Genomic DNA, 17,861 nt, shown 5'->3' on the forward strand with positions numbered 1-17,861 from the left:
AAATTTAATTAGTTAAATAAACAAGTACACGGAAATTATAAACTATATAAATGTCTTAGAATAAAATAAAATAAAATAAAAACAGAAAAAATTTAATTAATTTCAATAAATAAAATATGGAAAACCACTAATTAACGAAACTAATTAGTTAAAACACTTATATAATCAATAAACTCAACCACATAACCCTTGAAAACATATGTTTCACGTATGAAACACGGTGTCTCTCACGGTGTGTTCCTGTATCTCCTAACCCTCCCCTTTCCTTGTGTGTATTAAATGTAGCCCATACTTCTCTTATTATGAATCACTTCCCAACGTTTGAGGAGAATTTTTTGAATCGATTTTTGCAAAATGTGATAAATCGACCAGACGAGCTGGAGCCATTACATATAAACCGAAGGGAACATGATAAAGTGATGAAGTTTGTAAGAAAGAGGTTGCAAATCGTGAAGTGTGAAAAGTGTGAGGTAAATATAACCTTAAACTACTTCAGAAATTGTTAAAATTTTCCAGTTCTTCGACATCAGTCACGTGTTCGCAGAGGATGACAAGTACCTAACTTTTGATAGAGATGAGTTAGTTGCATATGCGGACAACACCGGTCACATCACGGCGGCAGGAGTTAAATTATGTGAACCAGTATTTGAGAAACTTGCAAAGAAAGTTATGGACAATGTGTAGTTTCAGTAATACTACGACCAAATAATTGCTTTGTATATGGGTCATACTTGGTTTGAATTATTACCAATAAAGTTAATTGCATTAGCATCAAAACGGCTACCGAAATCTCACATATGCTCCTTTTTCTACATACTAAATCTTTGTAAATGGCTTTCTCGGAGTTGATACAGTTTGAAACCCGTCGAGTTTGTTAGAATTGATCAATCAGTAAGGGAAACAGCTAAAGATTTGGATTCCTAGTTTTGTGCTTCGTAGTTTTTAGGTATTGAAATTTGGAGAATGCTCCTTGGGTTGACCATAAAGATAATAAATCCTTTGAAAAACGTCAAATTTGCGCCGAAATTGAAGTTATAATCAAACACATTGCGTTTTTAAATGAAACCCAAATAATTATTTGCCAGAGCATATACGAAAATTATTCCGAAATTCAGCAAGAAAATTCTCCACGTATTCTCGACATCTTCATTACAATTCTTAATGTATTAACCATTTTATGAACTATTCTTATCTCATAACATCCATAGACAATAATGTGCCATGTTAAAAAAACGTATTTAAAGTGAAATATATTCTGAATAAACGTTTTTCATGATTGCAAAGTTATCAGCCAGCTAATTAGCTAGCTAATTAGCCCTTTAAAGTTGCTTGACCACTCCTTAAGTCTCTCACACTTCGTTTGTAGTTTGGAGACACCTTCTTCCCTGTCCGCTATTTTTCGATCTATGCGCATCTCAAGTATTCCTGATAGCTTTTCACTTCCACAGCATTCTTTTTTAATTTTAAACTGCCGTCAAAAAAACACTTTTGTATAAATAGCCATTCTTGAGAACATGTATGGTTTTACTACGGTTATTCGTTTTCAAAGGACAGGTGGTGAATCTTTTACCCTTACCGTAGTATAACCTGTATCAGACCGGCTTGCCTTGAGCTCTCGCATTTCCTGATATGCAATTGAATATTTTTATTACCAATTGTATTTCTCCCTTAATAAAAAAACCAGTTCCCCCTACAGATCCTTATCTTGTAACCACTTTGCTTGCTTCCGCAACATAACTATATGACAAAACGAATCGAGGATAACAATAATTCCCTTACTATCAATGCTGGCATTTTTCTGCTTTTTAACATTTTCCGCATGTAATTGTTGCGTTTTTTTCCTTCCCGGGGTCTCCGTTCTTCATAATTTATTTGTAACCCGATTTAATATCTTTTCGTAAAATACAACCAAATTTCTTTCTATGACTTCCATAATACACAGGAATGCGACAAGATATACAATGCCTCCGCGGCCTCGCTATAATTTTTGTGCTGAGTTTCCACCTATCCCCTAATTTATTTGTCAATGGTTACCTTGGTGTTGATATGTGAGTTTTTAGAAAAACTTTAGAAACATAACTTAATCTATAAATATTTCAGATTCTTTGTCATCTCCGGATTCCTTATGGCTAAAAATTTGACGAACCTAAACTTGCTGGATGTACATGACTTCTTAAAGTTCTATTATAAAAGGTAAACTCTAGTGAACCTTAAAACTCAACAGTGGAAATTTCAGGTTCCGAAGAATTCTCCCCCTATACTACCTTTCGATTTTCATAATTGTTATCATGGTTCATTTATATCTGCCAGATTTTCTATGGACGAATAACAACAGATACTCCTTGGCTTCCTTGTTCCTGATAACTAACCAACTTGTTATTCATGACCAAGGGGATTATTTCACAGAGGTACTGGACTAAGGGAGCTCTCTGAAAAATTGAATAGTTCCAGTTTTTATCATCGGCCTCCTCCATGAACGCATTCCTCCATCTATGGTCTTTATCCGTGGAGATGCAATTTTACCTACTCGTCCCATTCATTTTCCTGGGACTGCAATTTCTCAAGAAGGATTTTTTAAACGTATAAACCAGTAAGCTCGCTCCATTGAAATCTTTTCAAAATATTTCCAGCTAATTGCTGTCACACTCATCACTATCTTTGGGTTCATCGGTTTTGCAATCATCCTCGACAAGTTTGCCTTCAATTTCCTATTCCTCCGGTTATGGCAGTTTTCTGCTGGGTTCATTGCACTATTCTATATCAAAATAAGGAAAACGAGACTACTTCCTAAGAAATCTGAAACCCCTGATGAAGGAAAATATAAATTCACTAGTCCTATCAACCAGCATGATCTCGTTATCAGTGCTCTCTCTATTCTTGCTCTTTGTATGCTGCCAAATGTGATACCAAAGTTAATTCTGAGACCATTGGTTACCCTGGCCACATCACTAATAATTGGATGTCAATCTCAGGATTTACGGGTACGTAAATATTTTGAATTAGATATTTTTACTTCAGGTTTTAGATCTTAAACTCCAAAACGCTGAGCTACATTGGGGGTATCTCTTATGTGTTGTATTTGGTCCACTGGCCAGTCATCTCTATTTTCCTGACAGCTACAGTTAACAGTTATCTGTTTTGTATTGGTAAGTAAACCTCACTTATATTACACCTCTGCATTTAAAAAATTCCAGTCCTAATCTTCATACTATCCATAGTTCTTCATCATCTTTTCGAGAAACAATATCTGAAACTAGAAATGAAAGGAATTTTCCCTTTGGTTCTCCTGCTTATCGCAACCAATGCATATCTACAATATAGCATTCGAAATGATTCTTTCTGGAAGTATCAATACACACCGGAGCAGAAATCAATTATTGAAAGAAACCATGAGACCTATGCGCCCTTGTATGATATTGAAACAAGACAAAGCAAATGTATGGAAAAAGATTTGGAGGTGGAGTTTGAAAAACATTACCTGCTTGGATATTGTAGACTTCCGGTGAGTAAACCGTGCAAATTCTAAAAAAAATCCTGATCAAAAAACTTCAGCCAGGTAAAAGAAACACTTCTGTAATGCTGATAGGGAACAGTTATATTCTTACGTTTGTGAATCAAATCGAGGAGCACTTCAAATTGAATTACTCAGAGTTTAGATATCTATCTATCATTGGTGAGTGATTATCTTGCTGCGTAGCGACAGACTTGAGTCTTCAGGCAGCTACGGTTTCTTCGCAAGCAGTTGGAAATTGTCACATCAAGCGTTGGAGCTTTCAAGGAAACAAGTTGAATTGCATAAACCGGATGTTCTTTTTGTGTTGCCGAGGTTTTTTGGCTCGCGGCGAATTTTTAGAATTCAGAGTGTGATTTTTTCAGATACATGCAAGATGCGAACTATCCACTTGAAGAAAACGATGAACTTGTAGAAGAAATGAATTCAAATATTGAGTTCTATGAAAGATTCACCAAAAGAATATATATACTGGATGCCCTTCCTAATTGGAGCGAAAACTTTCAAACGTTGTTTTTACAAAATCTGATTACACGCCTAGATGATATGGAGCTCCTACACTTGAATAAGAAGAAGGCGGATCTAGAAATGAAGAATATCAGGAGAAGGCTGAAAATGATAAAATGCAACAAATGCAAGGTAAGGCTCCCACATGTGTAACTCAAATTCTAGAACCTTTTTGCAGGTGTTTGACTTAAGTCATGTATTTCTGGAGGACGATAAGTATCTGACATTCGACAGGGACACTATGCTATCATACATTGATAATACGGTTCATTTGAATGCGGCAGGAGTCAGGCCCTGTGATCCAGTTATTAAGAATTTGACTAGAGAGATTATGGATAGTTTGTAGTGTGCTTTAAAGTTGAAATTAAGAATTTTTGTGTTTGACAGGCTTAAAATTCATTTTTTGTACTTTACATGGAACAGGTTGGGACGAGTCGGTTCTAGTACGGCCTGATCATGTTCAAGGTTTCTAATTTTTGTTTTAGAATTAAGGACTTGGATACTTTATAGCAGCGCTGGCTGCAAATACATTCTACCGCGCCTTCATTAGAATCTCAATTTCTACTCCATTAACTTTCTATTAAGTAGTAACCGAACACACACATACACACTAATAATAACCAGTTTGTCTATCTGATCCTAGTTTACCAAACATGGATAGCCGCCAGTAATTTCCTTCCACAACACAACATGACAACTTACACCATCGGATAACACAATCATTCGGTTTTTTTTCCATACGGTTAATACTTTCTTTAAAAAATGAGGGAAGATATACAATGTCTTCGTGGAATCGCTATTATATTTGTGCTACTATTTCACCTATGCCCAAATTTATTTGTGAATGGATTTCTGGGAGTTGATATGTAAGTAATTAACTTAATTATTAATTGTAACTTCTTAAATTTCAGATTCTTTGTGATATCCGGATTCCTAATGGCTAAAAACTTGACAAAGGCAAAGCTAGTAAAAATTCATGATTTTTTGTTGTTTTATTATATGAGGTGAGATTTGATAGCATTTATTTATTACAAATGAAAGATTGTTTTCCAGATTCCGAAGAATTCTTCCAATGTACTTCTTGGCTGTCTTCATGACAGTTGTGATGGTTCATTTATTTTTGGGGGATTTTTTATGGAAGAATAATAATAGATACTCGTTGGCCTCCCTGTTAATGGTCACTAATCAACTGGTTATTCATGATCAGGCGGATTATTTTAATGAGGTACGTTCTGAGGTATCAGCAGTTAATTGAAATTCCACTAGAATCATAATTAGCCTAATTAGATCAAAACTGATACTAATTAGAGGTAACAAAGTTTAGAATGACTCGAAATAGGTTAATTGACTGAAAAATGCAGCAGAATCCTAAATTTTCCAGTTTTTTGCTTCCACGTCCTCCATAAACGGATTCCTCCACCTATGGTCATTATCCCTTGAGATGCAATTCTATCTATTCGTTCCTATCATTTTCTTCGGGCTTCAATTTCTCAAGCACGATTATTTGAAGGTACGTCTCTTCTACAGGACCCCGGAATGCTCTATCCAAAATTTCAAATTCCAGCTTATCACAGTATCCCTCATAACTATATTCGGTTACATCGCCTTTGCAATGATCCTCGACAAGTTCGCCTTCAACTTCATGTTCCTCCGGTTGTGGCAGTTTTCTGCGGGATTCATGGCTTTGTTCTGGAGCAAGATTCAGAATAGTAAAGAGCTCCCGAAAAAGTCGGATACAGAATCGGAATCTCCATCATCGAAATGTCCATTCACTAAAAACGACATTGTGACTATTTCCCTATGTATTCTAAGCCTGTGTTTATTACCTAGGGAAGTCGAAGTACTGGTTCTTAGACCAGTAGTCACGTTAGCTACCGCTCTGATTATTGCAAGTGAATCTCAGGGTTTTCAGGTAAGAAATATCACTGTGACGCATTTTGCGATTTATTCTTATTTTCAGATTTTAAAATCCGACACCCTCTGCTATATCGGAGACATTTCCTATGTGATGTACTTGGTTCACTGGCCTGTCATTTCAATTTTCTTAGCTTCTACTGTCAAAAGTTATATATTTTGTATTTGTAAGTTTTTAAGTTTTCCCTAGACCATCAAACCTCGATGTATTGATTCCAGTAACCATATTCATCGCCTCAATTCTTCTTCATCATCTTTTCGAGAAACAATATTTAAAGCTTAACATGAAGGGAGTCTTCCCTCTGATATTCCTACTCATCGCTGCTAATTCCTACCTTCAATATAGCATTCGTAACGACACCTTCTGGAAAAATGACTTCCCAGCAGAAACCCGTCAGATTATTGACCAGAACTTAGTGATGTATACCTCACTATGGGATTTGGAAGCCAGGAAGGATAAGTGCATAGAGACGGATATAGAGACACCGTTTCCGAAAGGTCATCTCAAAGGGTACTGTAGATATCCGGTAGGTCAAACTCAGTACTATCTTCAGCAAATAGTTGATTTAGCGAGGCCATGGAAACTTCTCAATTATGATGCTCGGCAATAGTTACGTATTGAATCTGGAAGAGCACATGCGAGCTCATTTCAACTATAACTATTCGGATTATCGGTACATGTCGGTTATAGGTAATAAACAAAAATAACAAACTTCGGGGGCAAGTAACTATCAGATTTTTATTTTCAGCTAGCTACGGTTTGTACTCAGATCATACTCTACTTTCACAACAAGCATTGGAGTTTTCAAAGCAGCAGGTGGAGAATCATAAGCCGGATGTTTTGTTCATAGTTGCTAGGTTAGTTTGAACTAAAGGCGAGACTTGGGCAAGATTTGGGCAAGCAGTGAGCAAGACTTATACAAGGTTTAGACAAAACCTGGGCATTATCTAGGCAAAGTCTCGGCATGGCCAAGAAAAACCTGGATAAGGTTAAGAAAAATCCTGGGAAGGAGCCAAGCAACCTTTAGGCAAACCTTGACAAGACCTTACTAGATTCAGACATACGTACCTGGTCAAGACCCGGACAAGATCTGGAAAAACCATACGCAAAACCTTGAAAGGATCTGTGCAAGGCTTTGGTAACTCTAAGCATAACATAGGCAAGATCGGATTTTGAAAAGATCTCGAAAACACACTAAAGACGTCCCCGCCACCTCTCCAACTCATTCATTTTTTGTACATATTCCAGGTACATGGAAAACATCAAAGACCCTATCCAAGTCAACGATCCACTCACCCAACAAATCAACGAGACTATTGCATTTTATGAAAAGTAAATCACCCTGTCATATTATTTTTACACTATTCGTTTCAGATTTGTCAAAAAACTGTACATCCTTGACGCCCATCCAAAATATCATGAAAACTTTCTCAACCTATTTTTACACTATGCAGTAACTAGGCCTGATGATATGGAGGTTCTTCACCTAGACAAAAAACAAGCGGACGATGAAATGAGACCGGTGAAAAGGAGGTTTTCAAAAATTAAGTGTAATAAGTGTCAAGTGAGTTGTTTTTTTTTTTTGCGAAAACGATTTCCTAAGTTTTTTTTTCAGTTTTTCGACTTGAGCCGTGTATTCTTGCTAGGTGATAAGTACCTAACCTATGATAAGGATACCATGCTATCATATGTTGACAACTCGGTTCATCTTACTGGTCCAGGAGTCAAAAAATGCGAGCCAGTCTTCCAGAAAGTGGCAAGAGAGATAATGGATAGTATATGATTTAGTAAAAAATTAAATAAAAGGTTTCTATCACTTGTCCAGTGTCCTTCGATCTTTTAAACTTTCCGACCCAATACCATTAGTCTCGCTCGATTTGCCATTTTCAAAAGTCATCTCGGAAAGGAGGCACCCATTTGCAGTGATGTATGTGAATGTAGGATGCTGTCTCTCTTTCTTTCTTAATTCTCATCTCTTGAGATCACGCAGAGAAAAAAACCTGATGAATGGTGACACAAACTATCACACAGAATGGGAAAATGGAGTGGGGGAGGAGGAAAAGGAAAGGGAGATGAGGGACTGACGATTTTGGTTTTGTAGGGTAAAAAGTAATACATTTTCTGAAAAATCGAATGAGACTGAATAATTTAAGATCTTAATGAGAAATAACAAATTTCGAAACCGCTAAATTTTGCATAGTAGGCAGATCAGTTTCCATTCCGGAAAGAAATTCTACCCGCGTCCTATAACTGTACTCTTTTTTGACCAGTGTTCCAGTGCGAGGCGTAAGGTCCGCAACAAACAGATTCGAATTTTTCCTAGTCACATTGCGTGCGCACCGCGGTTTACATTGAAAGATATGACTAATAAATTTAAAAATCTTTGGCACTCAACCAAGTATTTTTTGGCACCGTGCCAACCGTTGTGCGACGGAGCGCGTTTCCGCGATCTTACGCCTCGCACTACTGTGATAATGCAAACCAGCAATCAACCTAATTGTCGGGCTTTGCGATTCTCGGAATTTATATCTCCCGAAGGAGAAGATAACGACGCCAAAACACAATCATCATTCTTAGAGAACATTTATAAATAAAATCACTATACTATATGAATTTTTTCTACACTTTGGTTACTCCAAGCCTTTCAAGGTACCCAAAGATACAATCTGTATTCTAATCTTCAATGTCTCATCTTCTGATCTTTTACGATAAAAAATCAAGAACCTTTGTGTGTATTCAAGTGTGTTTTGAGTGCGTCTGTAGTTTGAATGAGATCGAATCTTGATAACGCGTTCAGAACATAATGTCGTTGCGATCCAGGCAATCTGATTTTTTATTCAATTCAATTTTATATTATACAACAAAAAATTTTGTCAGAAAATGAGAAAAGACATCCAATGCCTTCGTGGAGTCGCTATCATCTGTGTATTTCTGTATCATCTATTCCCAACTTTGTTTGTAAACGGATTTCTTGGAGTTGATATATTCTTTGTGATCTCCGGATACCTGATGGGTAGGAATTTAACGAGAACTGATATTACAAAAGTTCAAGATATATTAAGATTTTATTACAGAAGGTGAGTTACATGAATTTATATTCATTCACGCATGTCTAGAATTTTCAGATTCAAAAGAATTTTACCATTGTATTTCCTAGTTATCTTCTTAACTGTTGTCCTGGTTCATATCTACCTAGAAGATTTTCTATGGGAGAATAACGACAGATACTCTTTGGCTTCACTATTCCTGTGGACTAACCAGTTGGTTATAGAGGATCAAGCGGATTATTTTAGAGAGGTACTATGTCAGAGAACTTACTAGGGAAGGCCCCCCCCCAAATGACCGTGGAGATATGGAACGTGACCTGTATCGTACTAAAGCTGAAACGACGCTGATTCCAAAAATATATTCAGTTTTTGCCCTCGAGGTCTGTTTTTCGAGAAAAACGAGGTCAAAGTTTAAATTTTTGTGAAAAAATATTTGCAGCGTAGACAGCGCTCCGAACTTTGACCTTGTTTCTTCTCAAATACCAGATCTTCAGGAAAAATTGAATATATTCGCAATCAACGCCTTCTCAGCTTTCCAATGATATAGGTCACGTCCTATAACTCCACGGTCACTCGAGAGCCTTCCATAGATAGGTAATCAAAAAAATTACAGTTTCAAGCAGAGCGCTCCTCCCTAAACGTCTTCGTGCACCTCTGGTCTTTATCCCTTGAAATGCAATTCTACATTTTCGTTCCTTTCATTTTCATTGGACTTCAAATTCTCCGGAAAGATATTTTAAAATTAATCGCAGTCTCCTTGATTACTATAACTGTATTCAACTTGTTTGCCACAATCAACCCTCAATTCTCATTTAATTTTATGTTTCTCCGGTTATGGCAGTTCTCAGCAGGATTTGTAGCTTTGTTTTGGAACAAAGTGGCATTTTTTGATATGCAAAAGGACACAGATAGTCCTATCAGCTATCCGATGAGCCTAGAAGACATCGTGATTATCGCGCTATCAGTTATCTCAATATGCCTACTCCCGTCCAAAGTAGATGTAATGATATCGAGACCTCTGGTAACTATGGCAACGGCTCTGATAATAACTCTGGAATCCAAAAGTAATCAGGTAATTGTAAACAATGACTTTGTTTAAAAATTTTCTATTATTTTCCAGATTTTTGAATCCAAAGCTCTCGGATACATCGGAGATATTTCCTATGTGGTGTACCTGGTTCACTGGCCAGTTTTGTCAATTTTCATTTCAGCAACTGTGAATAGTCATTTGTTTTGCATAAGTAAGCTTATAATATCCATTTTGATCTACATTTCAATACGTTTTCAGTGATCACCTTTATCGCATCTATAATTCTCCATCACATTTTTGAAAAACAGTATCTGCAGTTATCCTGGAAAGGGGTGATCCCTCTGATTATAGTGCTGATCCTTGGAAACTCTTACCTCCAGTATAGTATTAGAAACGATACATTTTGGAAAACCACGATTCCTCCGGAAATTGAAGATGTCGTTCATTCTAACAAAAAGTTTTTTGAATATTTCTGGAAAGTCGAGCCACAAAATGAGAAATGTATAGAAACGGAAATTCAACCACTGTATGAGAAGATGTACGGATATTGCAAGTTTCCGGTAAGATTTTGATTCAATGAAAATTATTTAACTAACAAAATTTATTTAGCAAGGTCGTGGAAACTTCTCCATTATGATGCTCGGCAATAGTTACGTGATGAATCTTGGAGAACACATCAGAGCGCATTTCCATCATAACTACTCAGACTATAGATATGTTGCAATAAATGGGGAGCTAATATAGAAAACGGGGATAGTTGATAATACTGTAGATATTTTTAGAGGGGTACGGTATCTACGCAGATTCCCCGATATCACACCGAGGGTTGGAGGTAGGAAAGCAGCAAGTCGAGATGTATAAGCCGGATGTATTGATGATAGTAGCGAGGTTAGTTTGAAAGACAGATTTTGAGTCTACACTTCTTAAAGTTCATGCTCAGAAATATACAGTGGGTTAGGGGTTCAAACAAAAAAGTTGGTTGCTTTGGGTTCTATCTCTTTCTTCCATCTTTTTAAGCATACCTTAATTCGAAAAATTTTCAGATACACCAGAGCTATGAAAACCTCCGTGTCCCCAGACGACCAGTATGTTAAACAAATGAATGAAGCTATATCCTTTTATGAGAAGTAGGTATTTGGAAACCCCGTTAACTCGTCCATTATAACCATTTTCAGATTCACCAAGAAAATCTACATTATGGATGCACACCCTTTATATAGTCTTGGATTCCTCAACCTATATCTACACTACCTCATTCAAAAACCTGGTGAACTTGAGTCCCTCCACCTGAAAAAGAAGCTGGCAGATGAAGAAATGAGTAATGTGAAGAAGAGGTTTAGTATGTTGAAATGTGAGAAGTGTCAGGTATTTTTTGGAAATGATGAAATTTTGTAATTATTTTAAATTTTTCAGCTCTTCGATTTGAGTAGTGTATTTGTGGAAGGTGACAAGTACCTCACTTTTGATAGGGAAACAAAGTTATCTTATGTTGACAACACTGTACATATTACAAGTGCAGGATTAGAGAAGATGGATCCATTATTCAAGAAACTTGCAGAGGATGTTATGGATAATTTTTAAAATATTCTTTATCATATAAACCAAACAATTATTACGCTTCAAATACTGAATACTTGTTTACTCCGTTCCACCAGTGAAGTTTCCACATCTTTCCGCCGTCTCAATAACCTGCAAAACACAAAACACATATTTCTGACTTCAAACTAGAGTCAACTTACCTTGCACAAAACATCCGATAAGGTTTGATATAAAGAAGATAAGTGAATGGAGAGAACATTGGCATGGGTAAGGTGCAGGCAAAAATAGAGTATTCTAGGATAGGATTAGTGAAAATTCCAAGTTGGGCACTTAGGTAGGATAGGACTCCAATGACAAAGATGAAAGGGATGATGGCTTGGATTGTGAGGCACTGAAAGTGATTTTTCTTTCTTTTTCTCTACTTCTCTTACCTAATAGTTGTCGGCTTGTATCTCAGAGCTAGCAAAAAGTTGTCAACTACAAAAATGAAAAAATAACAAAAAAAACCTACCTTCAATATCTGTGAATGATAAGATTTTGCATCTTTTGATAACATCCCTGTCTTCTTCAGCAACTCTTTTATCACTTTATGCCTCAATACAAAAATTGCGACATAAACCGGGAAGATAGGAACACAAAGATGTGCGATAACATATATTGAGGCAAAGTCTTTTATAGTAGGAATTCCAGCAAGTAGACCGTCTACGTGAGCCAAGTCATATTGCGGGAAGAACTTATTGGCTAGTGGAAGAATAGTTTCTCGGTCAGCAATTGTTGGCCAATAGATCACCGCTTGGATGAATGAAGGAATATAGATCATTAGTATTATCAAGGATAAAATTCTTCTCGGTATCACCGGATGATGGAGCACATAATATCGATATGAAAATGATAAAAGGAGGGACCAGACATTATGTGGGAAGCAGTGGTAGAAGATACTCAATCCAATTTTGCAAGATAGTGGACCAGTGTATTGACATAACCCGTGGAACACATAAATATAAGTGACATCAAATGGAGGGATTATGAACCTTAACGCTAAGAAATCAAAACCAAGTTTCAAAAAGTGTTCACATACCTCAATTGAATAAAAATATCCATCAAGCATTCCGTAAAATCAGTAAGGGCAAAATTGATAATAAGTGTTGCATACGACTTTGTTTGTTTCGGAGTCTTTGTAATCACTGCGTAGAGAAGCAATAGATTTGCAACACATCCGAAAGCGGAGCCGAATGCGTGCCAAATGAATATAAAAGTTAGGAACATGTTTCTAAAAAACTGAACTTCTGAGATTGAGGGGGTGCGACATGCAATTAGAATATGGATGAGCGGATTCAGAATCAACTGGAAATAGTAGTTCCTGTCTAGAAGAGGGGGAGGGATGAACCTTATAACACTGTTTAAAAACTGGAAGGAACATAACATTAGTTCAAACTTTGAAATTTGTAAGTTAAGCGATTTCAAAAACAATTTTTTATTTGGTAAATTCAACATTTTTTGAAAAAAAAATCTATGCCAAAAGCTTTAAAAAATCTTGATCTAGAAAAAAAGAACCACCGAATGGAAATCATTAGCTCTCTCAACTCGGCCGAACAAACATTTTTCAGTTCACTGAACCCGTAGTGATGTGGGTGTCAACGGAATTCATACTTCACATCTGCCTAACACTCGACGGAAAATTCGCAGATGACACCATTTTGAACGCATTATTCTCGTAGGCAATCGAAGAATGTGCTCCGCTGAGTGGGAATATGAAAAATCGGCTGCGTAGAATGTGGCGGATTACCTGAAACTATTGTTTTCATTTCTCGTTGTCCCTAAACTTGTGGAGCACCTCTTTGTTAAAAACAATATATACCATTGCATTGGCACTGTTATTAAGGGATACTGCAATCATTACAAAGCAGTAATATTCAACTTTCTGGTTATCCAGGATGATAGGGAAAATTCTAAACAAGAGCCAACTGATAGTGTAGAAAATTGTGATTAGGCAGAATTGAGTGGCGTATCTGGAAAACATAGAATAAGAGCGTTCATTAAATATGATTCTAAAACGCAATCTATGTAAATTTATAATGGTTGTGTAGATCAAAGCAAGAGCTCTATTTTTGTAGTTGACCACTTTTCAGTAACTTTGCTTGTTTTCGAGATATGCACCCTCAAACTCAACCTATTTGAATAACGAGACGAAAAGAGAGCGCAGAGAAGCTAGAGAGTCTGACTTCTCTGTGTCTCTCACTATTACTCACGCATATTCCCTATTTCCAAAGCTACCAGTTGAATCCGTATTTGGTGAGACCATTCTCTTTGACTTCCAGATTTTTATTGTTATCTAAAAAACTCTTTTATTTTTTTCAACCTTTTTTCCTTTTCCTCACCAGACTATAACAAACCAACGCAGTGAACGAGGTAGTAAAGTTCAAAGGAACATCAATGAACATGTTCGAAAAGTTCTTTTCCCCGCTAGACATATAGCTTATAGAAAGGATGCGTGAATCATAGACCAATGCACAACAGGGGAATCCAAACTGAGCTATATACGTCATCGCAATGCATAAGGGGAAAATAAAGGAGAAGATGACGATGAGCACTTTGCAAGTGAATAGGTCTTGGCTTTTGAAGCAGATGACCACTAAGCGGTTGATAGCCATTATTATTTGAGTTATTGATCCCAAATACCAACAGAACATGAATCCGGTCCCAAAAAAGACAGACACTTTATAATCAGTAGTACTATTAGGTATATATGCCTGTAAAACTTATTTTCTGGACTTTCTTTATACCAGAGGGCACTTACACTTTTAAGAATAAGAGGTACTAAATAACAAGTGGTAAGTAACAAATTGAAAACATCCGCGAATATATTTACCAGTGAAATAATATATATTGGACTTCGTTTCGCTACGAATGCCAAACGATAAACAGGAAGGACAACCAAAAAATTAGCGACAAGGCCATAGAAAGAGATACCTCCGAGAAGGATACCCAGGAGTAGTTTTAAGGTGATTTGGAGCATCTGAGCAAGCTGAAATTCGGAAAGATCAGCTTTTAAATGAATAAGTTCAAGGAGAACAAAGTATCACAAAAGTTAAGTATATCTTATTATATAAATGAGCTGTAATGATCTACGTTTTCTAATTACAATTGTTAGACACGTACGTGATTTTTTGGGATTGGTTTTTGAGTTTTCTAGTTCAAATGCTCATCAAGTATACTTTCAGAACTTTCAGGCTGTCTGGAGAAATATTGGAATGAAAGAAAAATTCATACTTGCAAACCGGGCCGAAACGGGCCGACCCGGACCGGCTCATAACTCGCTTCAAACACAATATTATGAGCTGAAAAATATACCAAAATGTAGATCTCGGCGAGTTCTATGTCACTGATATAATACGGGCCGGATGGCTATTCGTCAATGTGCCGCGGGCCGGGCTAGAATGGCTTTTTTGACATTTTTTCCCGGCCCGCGGCACATTAACAAATAGCCATCCGGCCCGTATTATATCAGTGACATAGAACTCGTCGAGATCTACATTTTGGTATATTTTTCAGCTCATAATATTGCGTTTGAAGCGAGTTACGGGCCGGCCCGGGTCGGCCCGTTTCGGAACGGTTTGCAAGTATGGAAAAGTTTGTTTTCAAAGAGGCTATCCATATCTCAAGCAGTTTTATATAGCCCACCTTGGTATACTCTGACGTGAGTCCTCTGGTCTCAGAAGTAGGAAATTGTTTAAGGTTATCGGCACGATCACTATTCTGTTTCTTCAGACACCAAACCACCTGAGACAATTCAGTAGTAGGAAATAATGGTTTATTAGGAATATATGTTGTATAGTGAGTTATATATATTATATATACACAAAAGTTCACCAAAACATCACAAATAATGTCGATTTGAGGAGATCTGAATAGAATCAATATTTAGAGGTTGTATTGGTAGTGGTATTATGACTGTGGCGGACGATGCTGTGACCATCTGCCGAGTTGTTGGCGACGTCCGATGAGTTGGTGGCTCGGGTGAAGATGTTGAGACCGCTGGATTTCAGATTGCGCCAGACCTAAATAACAAAAATTTTGGTTAGAATCGCGGAAAAAAGAAACCTACCTCCTGGTTACTAATCAGATAGACCAATGCATTTGCACTGCTATTAATAGTGACTCCAGCAGAGATACAAATGAACCATTCAAGCCCACGATTACCGATGGCCACAGGGAATACACGGAACGTGATCCAGGAGAATGTGTAGAACATAGAGATGAAGCAGAATTGCATGGCATAGCTGGAAAAAGGGGAGTAAGGGAAAGGTGGGATAGATGAAGAGCAGGTTGCATAAAAGTTGCAGTCAGTTTTGAATAGCCAGGAAAAAAATTCTAGATGCCGGGAATAATACGCTTTATAGTTTGAATCAGATATAGCTCAAATGTTAAATTTTTTGATTTTTTTTTACAAAAAATGAATGCCTTTTCAGGTAGATTAGATTGTGACTCTTCAATTAGTAAAGGTTTGAGCATTTATTCAATTTCAGAAAATATCGTTTCTAAAACATTTTCAGACGGTCACCGGTTCTTATTTCCTGAATTTTTCTAAATTTTCTGAAAAAAAATTCTGAATCTTCATGGTGTTGGTTGTTTTAGACAAGGAAAACCTTTGGGGAAAGAAATCAAGAGTACATTTTTGAGTACACTACTATTAAAGGGACCCACAACCTGGCTCATAAATTTTTTAGACTGTATTTTTATAAAAAATTGGAAAAATGGCAAAAGCCCTGGTCTAATTTCTCCCAACTTACGTCACTTCTCTATTCTTCCGTGATCTTCTCATATGTTGAGTTGCCATTGACGCAGCGATACCCTTTGTGGATTCTCTGACCGTCCAGACAATCTAAAATTATTTTTTATTACAGTTCAATCTTCCACCATCAGCTTACCATAGCATAGCAAAACGTTGCAATAACAGAAGTTGCAGTGTTCAATGGCAAGTCGATAAACATGTTCGGGTAGTTGTCCAGTCCCTCGATTTGGTTATAGGAGTAGGATAGAACAACATGGTCAAACACAAAGCTGAAAATGTTCATGTTAATTATTTAAATTGGTCAATTAACTAATTAACTTACAAACAACACGGAGTCCCATACTGTGCCATGTACATCAGAAAGAAGGAGAGTGGGATCAATAGAGCAAATAGTTTACAGATATTTCTCCGCGTGAAAAGATCACTCCTGCGGAAATAGATAACCACCAGACGGTTAACAGCCATTACAATTTGAGTCATAGATCCCAGATACCAGCAGAACATGAAAGTGGATCCCATTAGTTTTGGGATTGTTCCAGTTTTGTTTTCGGTGAAAAAATAGGTCTAAAGGTTCAAAAAATAATAAAATTCGTCACTGTTTAGGTCTCACCTCGAAAATTATAGATGGCGCCAGATAGAAGGTAGACATTAAAACATTCACAATATCTGTGACTATATTTATAAATGAAATCACATAGATTGGACTCTTATTTTGGATGAATGCCAGACGGAATACTGGGATCACGACAAGCAAGTTGACGATTAGGCCAGCCAGAGAGAGTAGGCCAAGGCCACAGCCTAGAAAAGTTTTCAGGGTCCAGGGAACCATTCTGCAAATGTAAGATGAGAACAAATTGTGTTCCTTTCAAAAGACGTGAGGAAAATTTAAATGGAGAGTGATGATGATGAATATGCTTTTACTAAAGAAGCTAACTACGACAACATGTTTTTTGGGTGGTCTGTGCATCTCAGACACTAAAAAATGAATAAAAAGGAAGGTTGTCTATGTCACAGTTCCTGAAAATTCATTCTTAGAATGAAACTTTCGAGAAAATTTTTAATCTTCTCGACGTGGGGTGTCCTCGATTCCAGAGGATACGTGATTCAGATGAAATGTAAACAAAGGCTCTCCCCAAGCTATTTGCACATATAGATATAATAAGAATGCTAAAAAAGAGGAAGCGGAGGAGGAGGAGGCAACAAATTGAAATTGAGAATGGAAAAAGGGTGTCTTAACGTTGGCACTCTAGAAAATAAAAATTAAATTCTTTCATCGCTACTAATTACATTCAACATGCTGCTTTACCAAGGAAAATAGAAAAATGAGCAAAAAATGAGTGACACGATTACCGTAGGCTCGAAGAGTCTTAGGTTCTAATAAATACCCCTAACTCTGGTAATCCGTGACGATGACTCTTTTGTAATGCTCGATCCTTGATTTTTTTGTGAAAGAAGTACAAGATTAGCGTCTAAGAACTTAGCAGAGACAATAGGTGCACATGTGCTTAGGCTTAATCTTT

At 36.9% G+C, this 17,861-nt stretch overlaps 8 protein-coding genes across 8 annotated transcripts; 5 read left to right on the top strand and 3 right to left on the bottom strand.

The window, feature by feature from the left end:
- Nucleotides 1-419: 419 nt before the first annotated feature.
- GCK72_017247 (uncharacterized protein) lies at nt 420-684 on the top strand (the record flags this gene model as incomplete). Its single annotated transcript, XM_053731975.1, has 2 exons — nt 420-470; nt 517-684. The coding sequence occupies 2 exons, from the start codon at nt 420-422 to the stop codon at nt 682-684; spliced, it is 219 nt and encodes a 72-aa protein (XP_053580888.1).
- A 1,260-nt stretch (nt 685-1,944) lies between these two features.
- Nucleotides 1,945-4,364, top strand: GCK72_017248 (uncharacterized protein; the record flags this gene model as incomplete). Its single annotated transcript, XM_053731976.1, has 10 exons — nt 1,945-2,048; nt 2,101-2,193; nt 2,237-2,408; nt 2,631-2,981; nt 3,026-3,146; nt 3,195-3,502; nt 3,553-3,673; nt 3,718-3,826; nt 3,877-4,150; nt 4,197-4,364. The coding sequence occupies 10 exons, from the start codon at nt 1,945-1,947 to the stop codon at nt 4,362-4,364; spliced, it is 1,821 nt and encodes a 606-aa protein (XP_053580889.1).
- A 416-nt stretch (nt 4,365-4,780) lies between these two features.
- GCK72_017249 (uncharacterized protein) lies at nt 4,781-7,716 on the top strand (the record flags this gene model as incomplete). Its single annotated transcript, XM_003089216.2, has 12 exons — nt 4,781-4,884; nt 4,930-5,022; nt 5,072-5,243; nt 5,400-5,528; nt 5,583-5,930; nt 5,979-6,099; nt 6,152-6,459; nt 6,503-6,623; nt 6,682-6,790; nt 7,182-7,265; nt 7,308-7,497; nt 7,549-7,716. 12 exons carry the CDS (start codon nt 4,781-4,783, stop codon nt 7,714-7,716), a joined length of 1,947 nt encoding a protein of 648 aa, XP_003089264.2.
- A 2,291-nt stretch (nt 7,717-10,007) lies between these two features.
- Nucleotides 10,008-10,754, top strand: GCK72_017250 (uncharacterized protein; the record flags this gene model as incomplete). The annotated part of the gene is made up of 4 exons (XM_053731977.1): nt 10,008-10,052; nt 10,101-10,221; nt 10,269-10,570; nt 10,620-10,754. The coding sequence occupies 4 exons, from the start codon at nt 10,008-10,010 to the stop codon at nt 10,752-10,754; spliced, it is 603 nt and encodes a 200-aa protein (XP_053580890.1).
- Nucleotides 10,755-10,863: 109 nt separating this feature from the next.
- On the top strand, nt 10,864-11,591 carry GCK72_017251 (uncharacterized protein; the record flags this gene model as incomplete). The annotated part of the gene is made up of 4 exons (XM_003097601.2): nt 10,864-10,898; nt 11,054-11,137; nt 11,186-11,375; nt 11,424-11,591. 4 exons carry the CDS (start codon nt 10,864-10,866, stop codon nt 11,589-11,591), a joined length of 477 nt encoding a protein of 158 aa, XP_003097649.2.
- Nucleotides 11,592-11,629: 38 nt separating this feature from the next.
- On the bottom strand, nt 11,630-12,815 carry GCK72_017252 (uncharacterized protein; the record flags this gene model as incomplete). The annotated part of the gene is made up of 4 exons (XM_053731978.1): nt 11,630-11,699; nt 11,750-11,940; nt 12,061-12,580; nt 12,628-12,815. 4 exons carry the CDS (start codon nt 12,813-12,815, stop codon nt 11,630-11,632), a joined length of 969 nt encoding a protein of 322 aa, XP_053580891.1.
- Nucleotides 12,816-13,200: 385 nt separating this feature from the next.
- Nucleotides 13,201-14,200, bottom strand: GCK72_017253 (uncharacterized protein; the record flags this gene model as incomplete). Its single annotated transcript, XM_053731979.1, has 4 exons — nt 13,201-13,335; nt 13,384-13,558; nt 13,799-13,881; nt 13,928-14,200. The coding sequence occupies 4 exons, from the start codon at nt 14,198-14,200 to the stop codon at nt 13,201-13,203; spliced, it is 666 nt and encodes a 221-aa protein (XP_053580892.1).
- Nucleotides 14,201-15,463: 1,263 nt separating this feature from the next.
- Nucleotides 15,464-17,170, bottom strand: GCK72_017254 (uncharacterized protein; the record flags this gene model as incomplete). Its single annotated transcript, XM_003097586.2, has 6 exons — nt 15,464-15,607; nt 15,655-15,829; nt 16,340-16,431; nt 16,478-16,610; nt 16,664-16,905; nt 16,952-17,170. 6 exons carry the CDS (start codon nt 17,168-17,170, stop codon nt 15,464-15,466), a joined length of 1,005 nt encoding a protein of 334 aa, XP_003097634.2.
- Nucleotides 17,171-17,861: the final 691 nt, after the last annotated feature.

This window comes from Caenorhabditis remanei, chromosome V (assembly GCF_010183535.1).
Source record: "Caenorhabditis remanei strain PX506 chromosome V, whole genome shotgun sequence".
Classification (NCBI taxonomy): domain Eukaryota; kingdom Metazoa; phylum Nematoda; class Chromadorea; order Rhabditida; family Rhabditidae; genus Caenorhabditis; species Caenorhabditis remanei.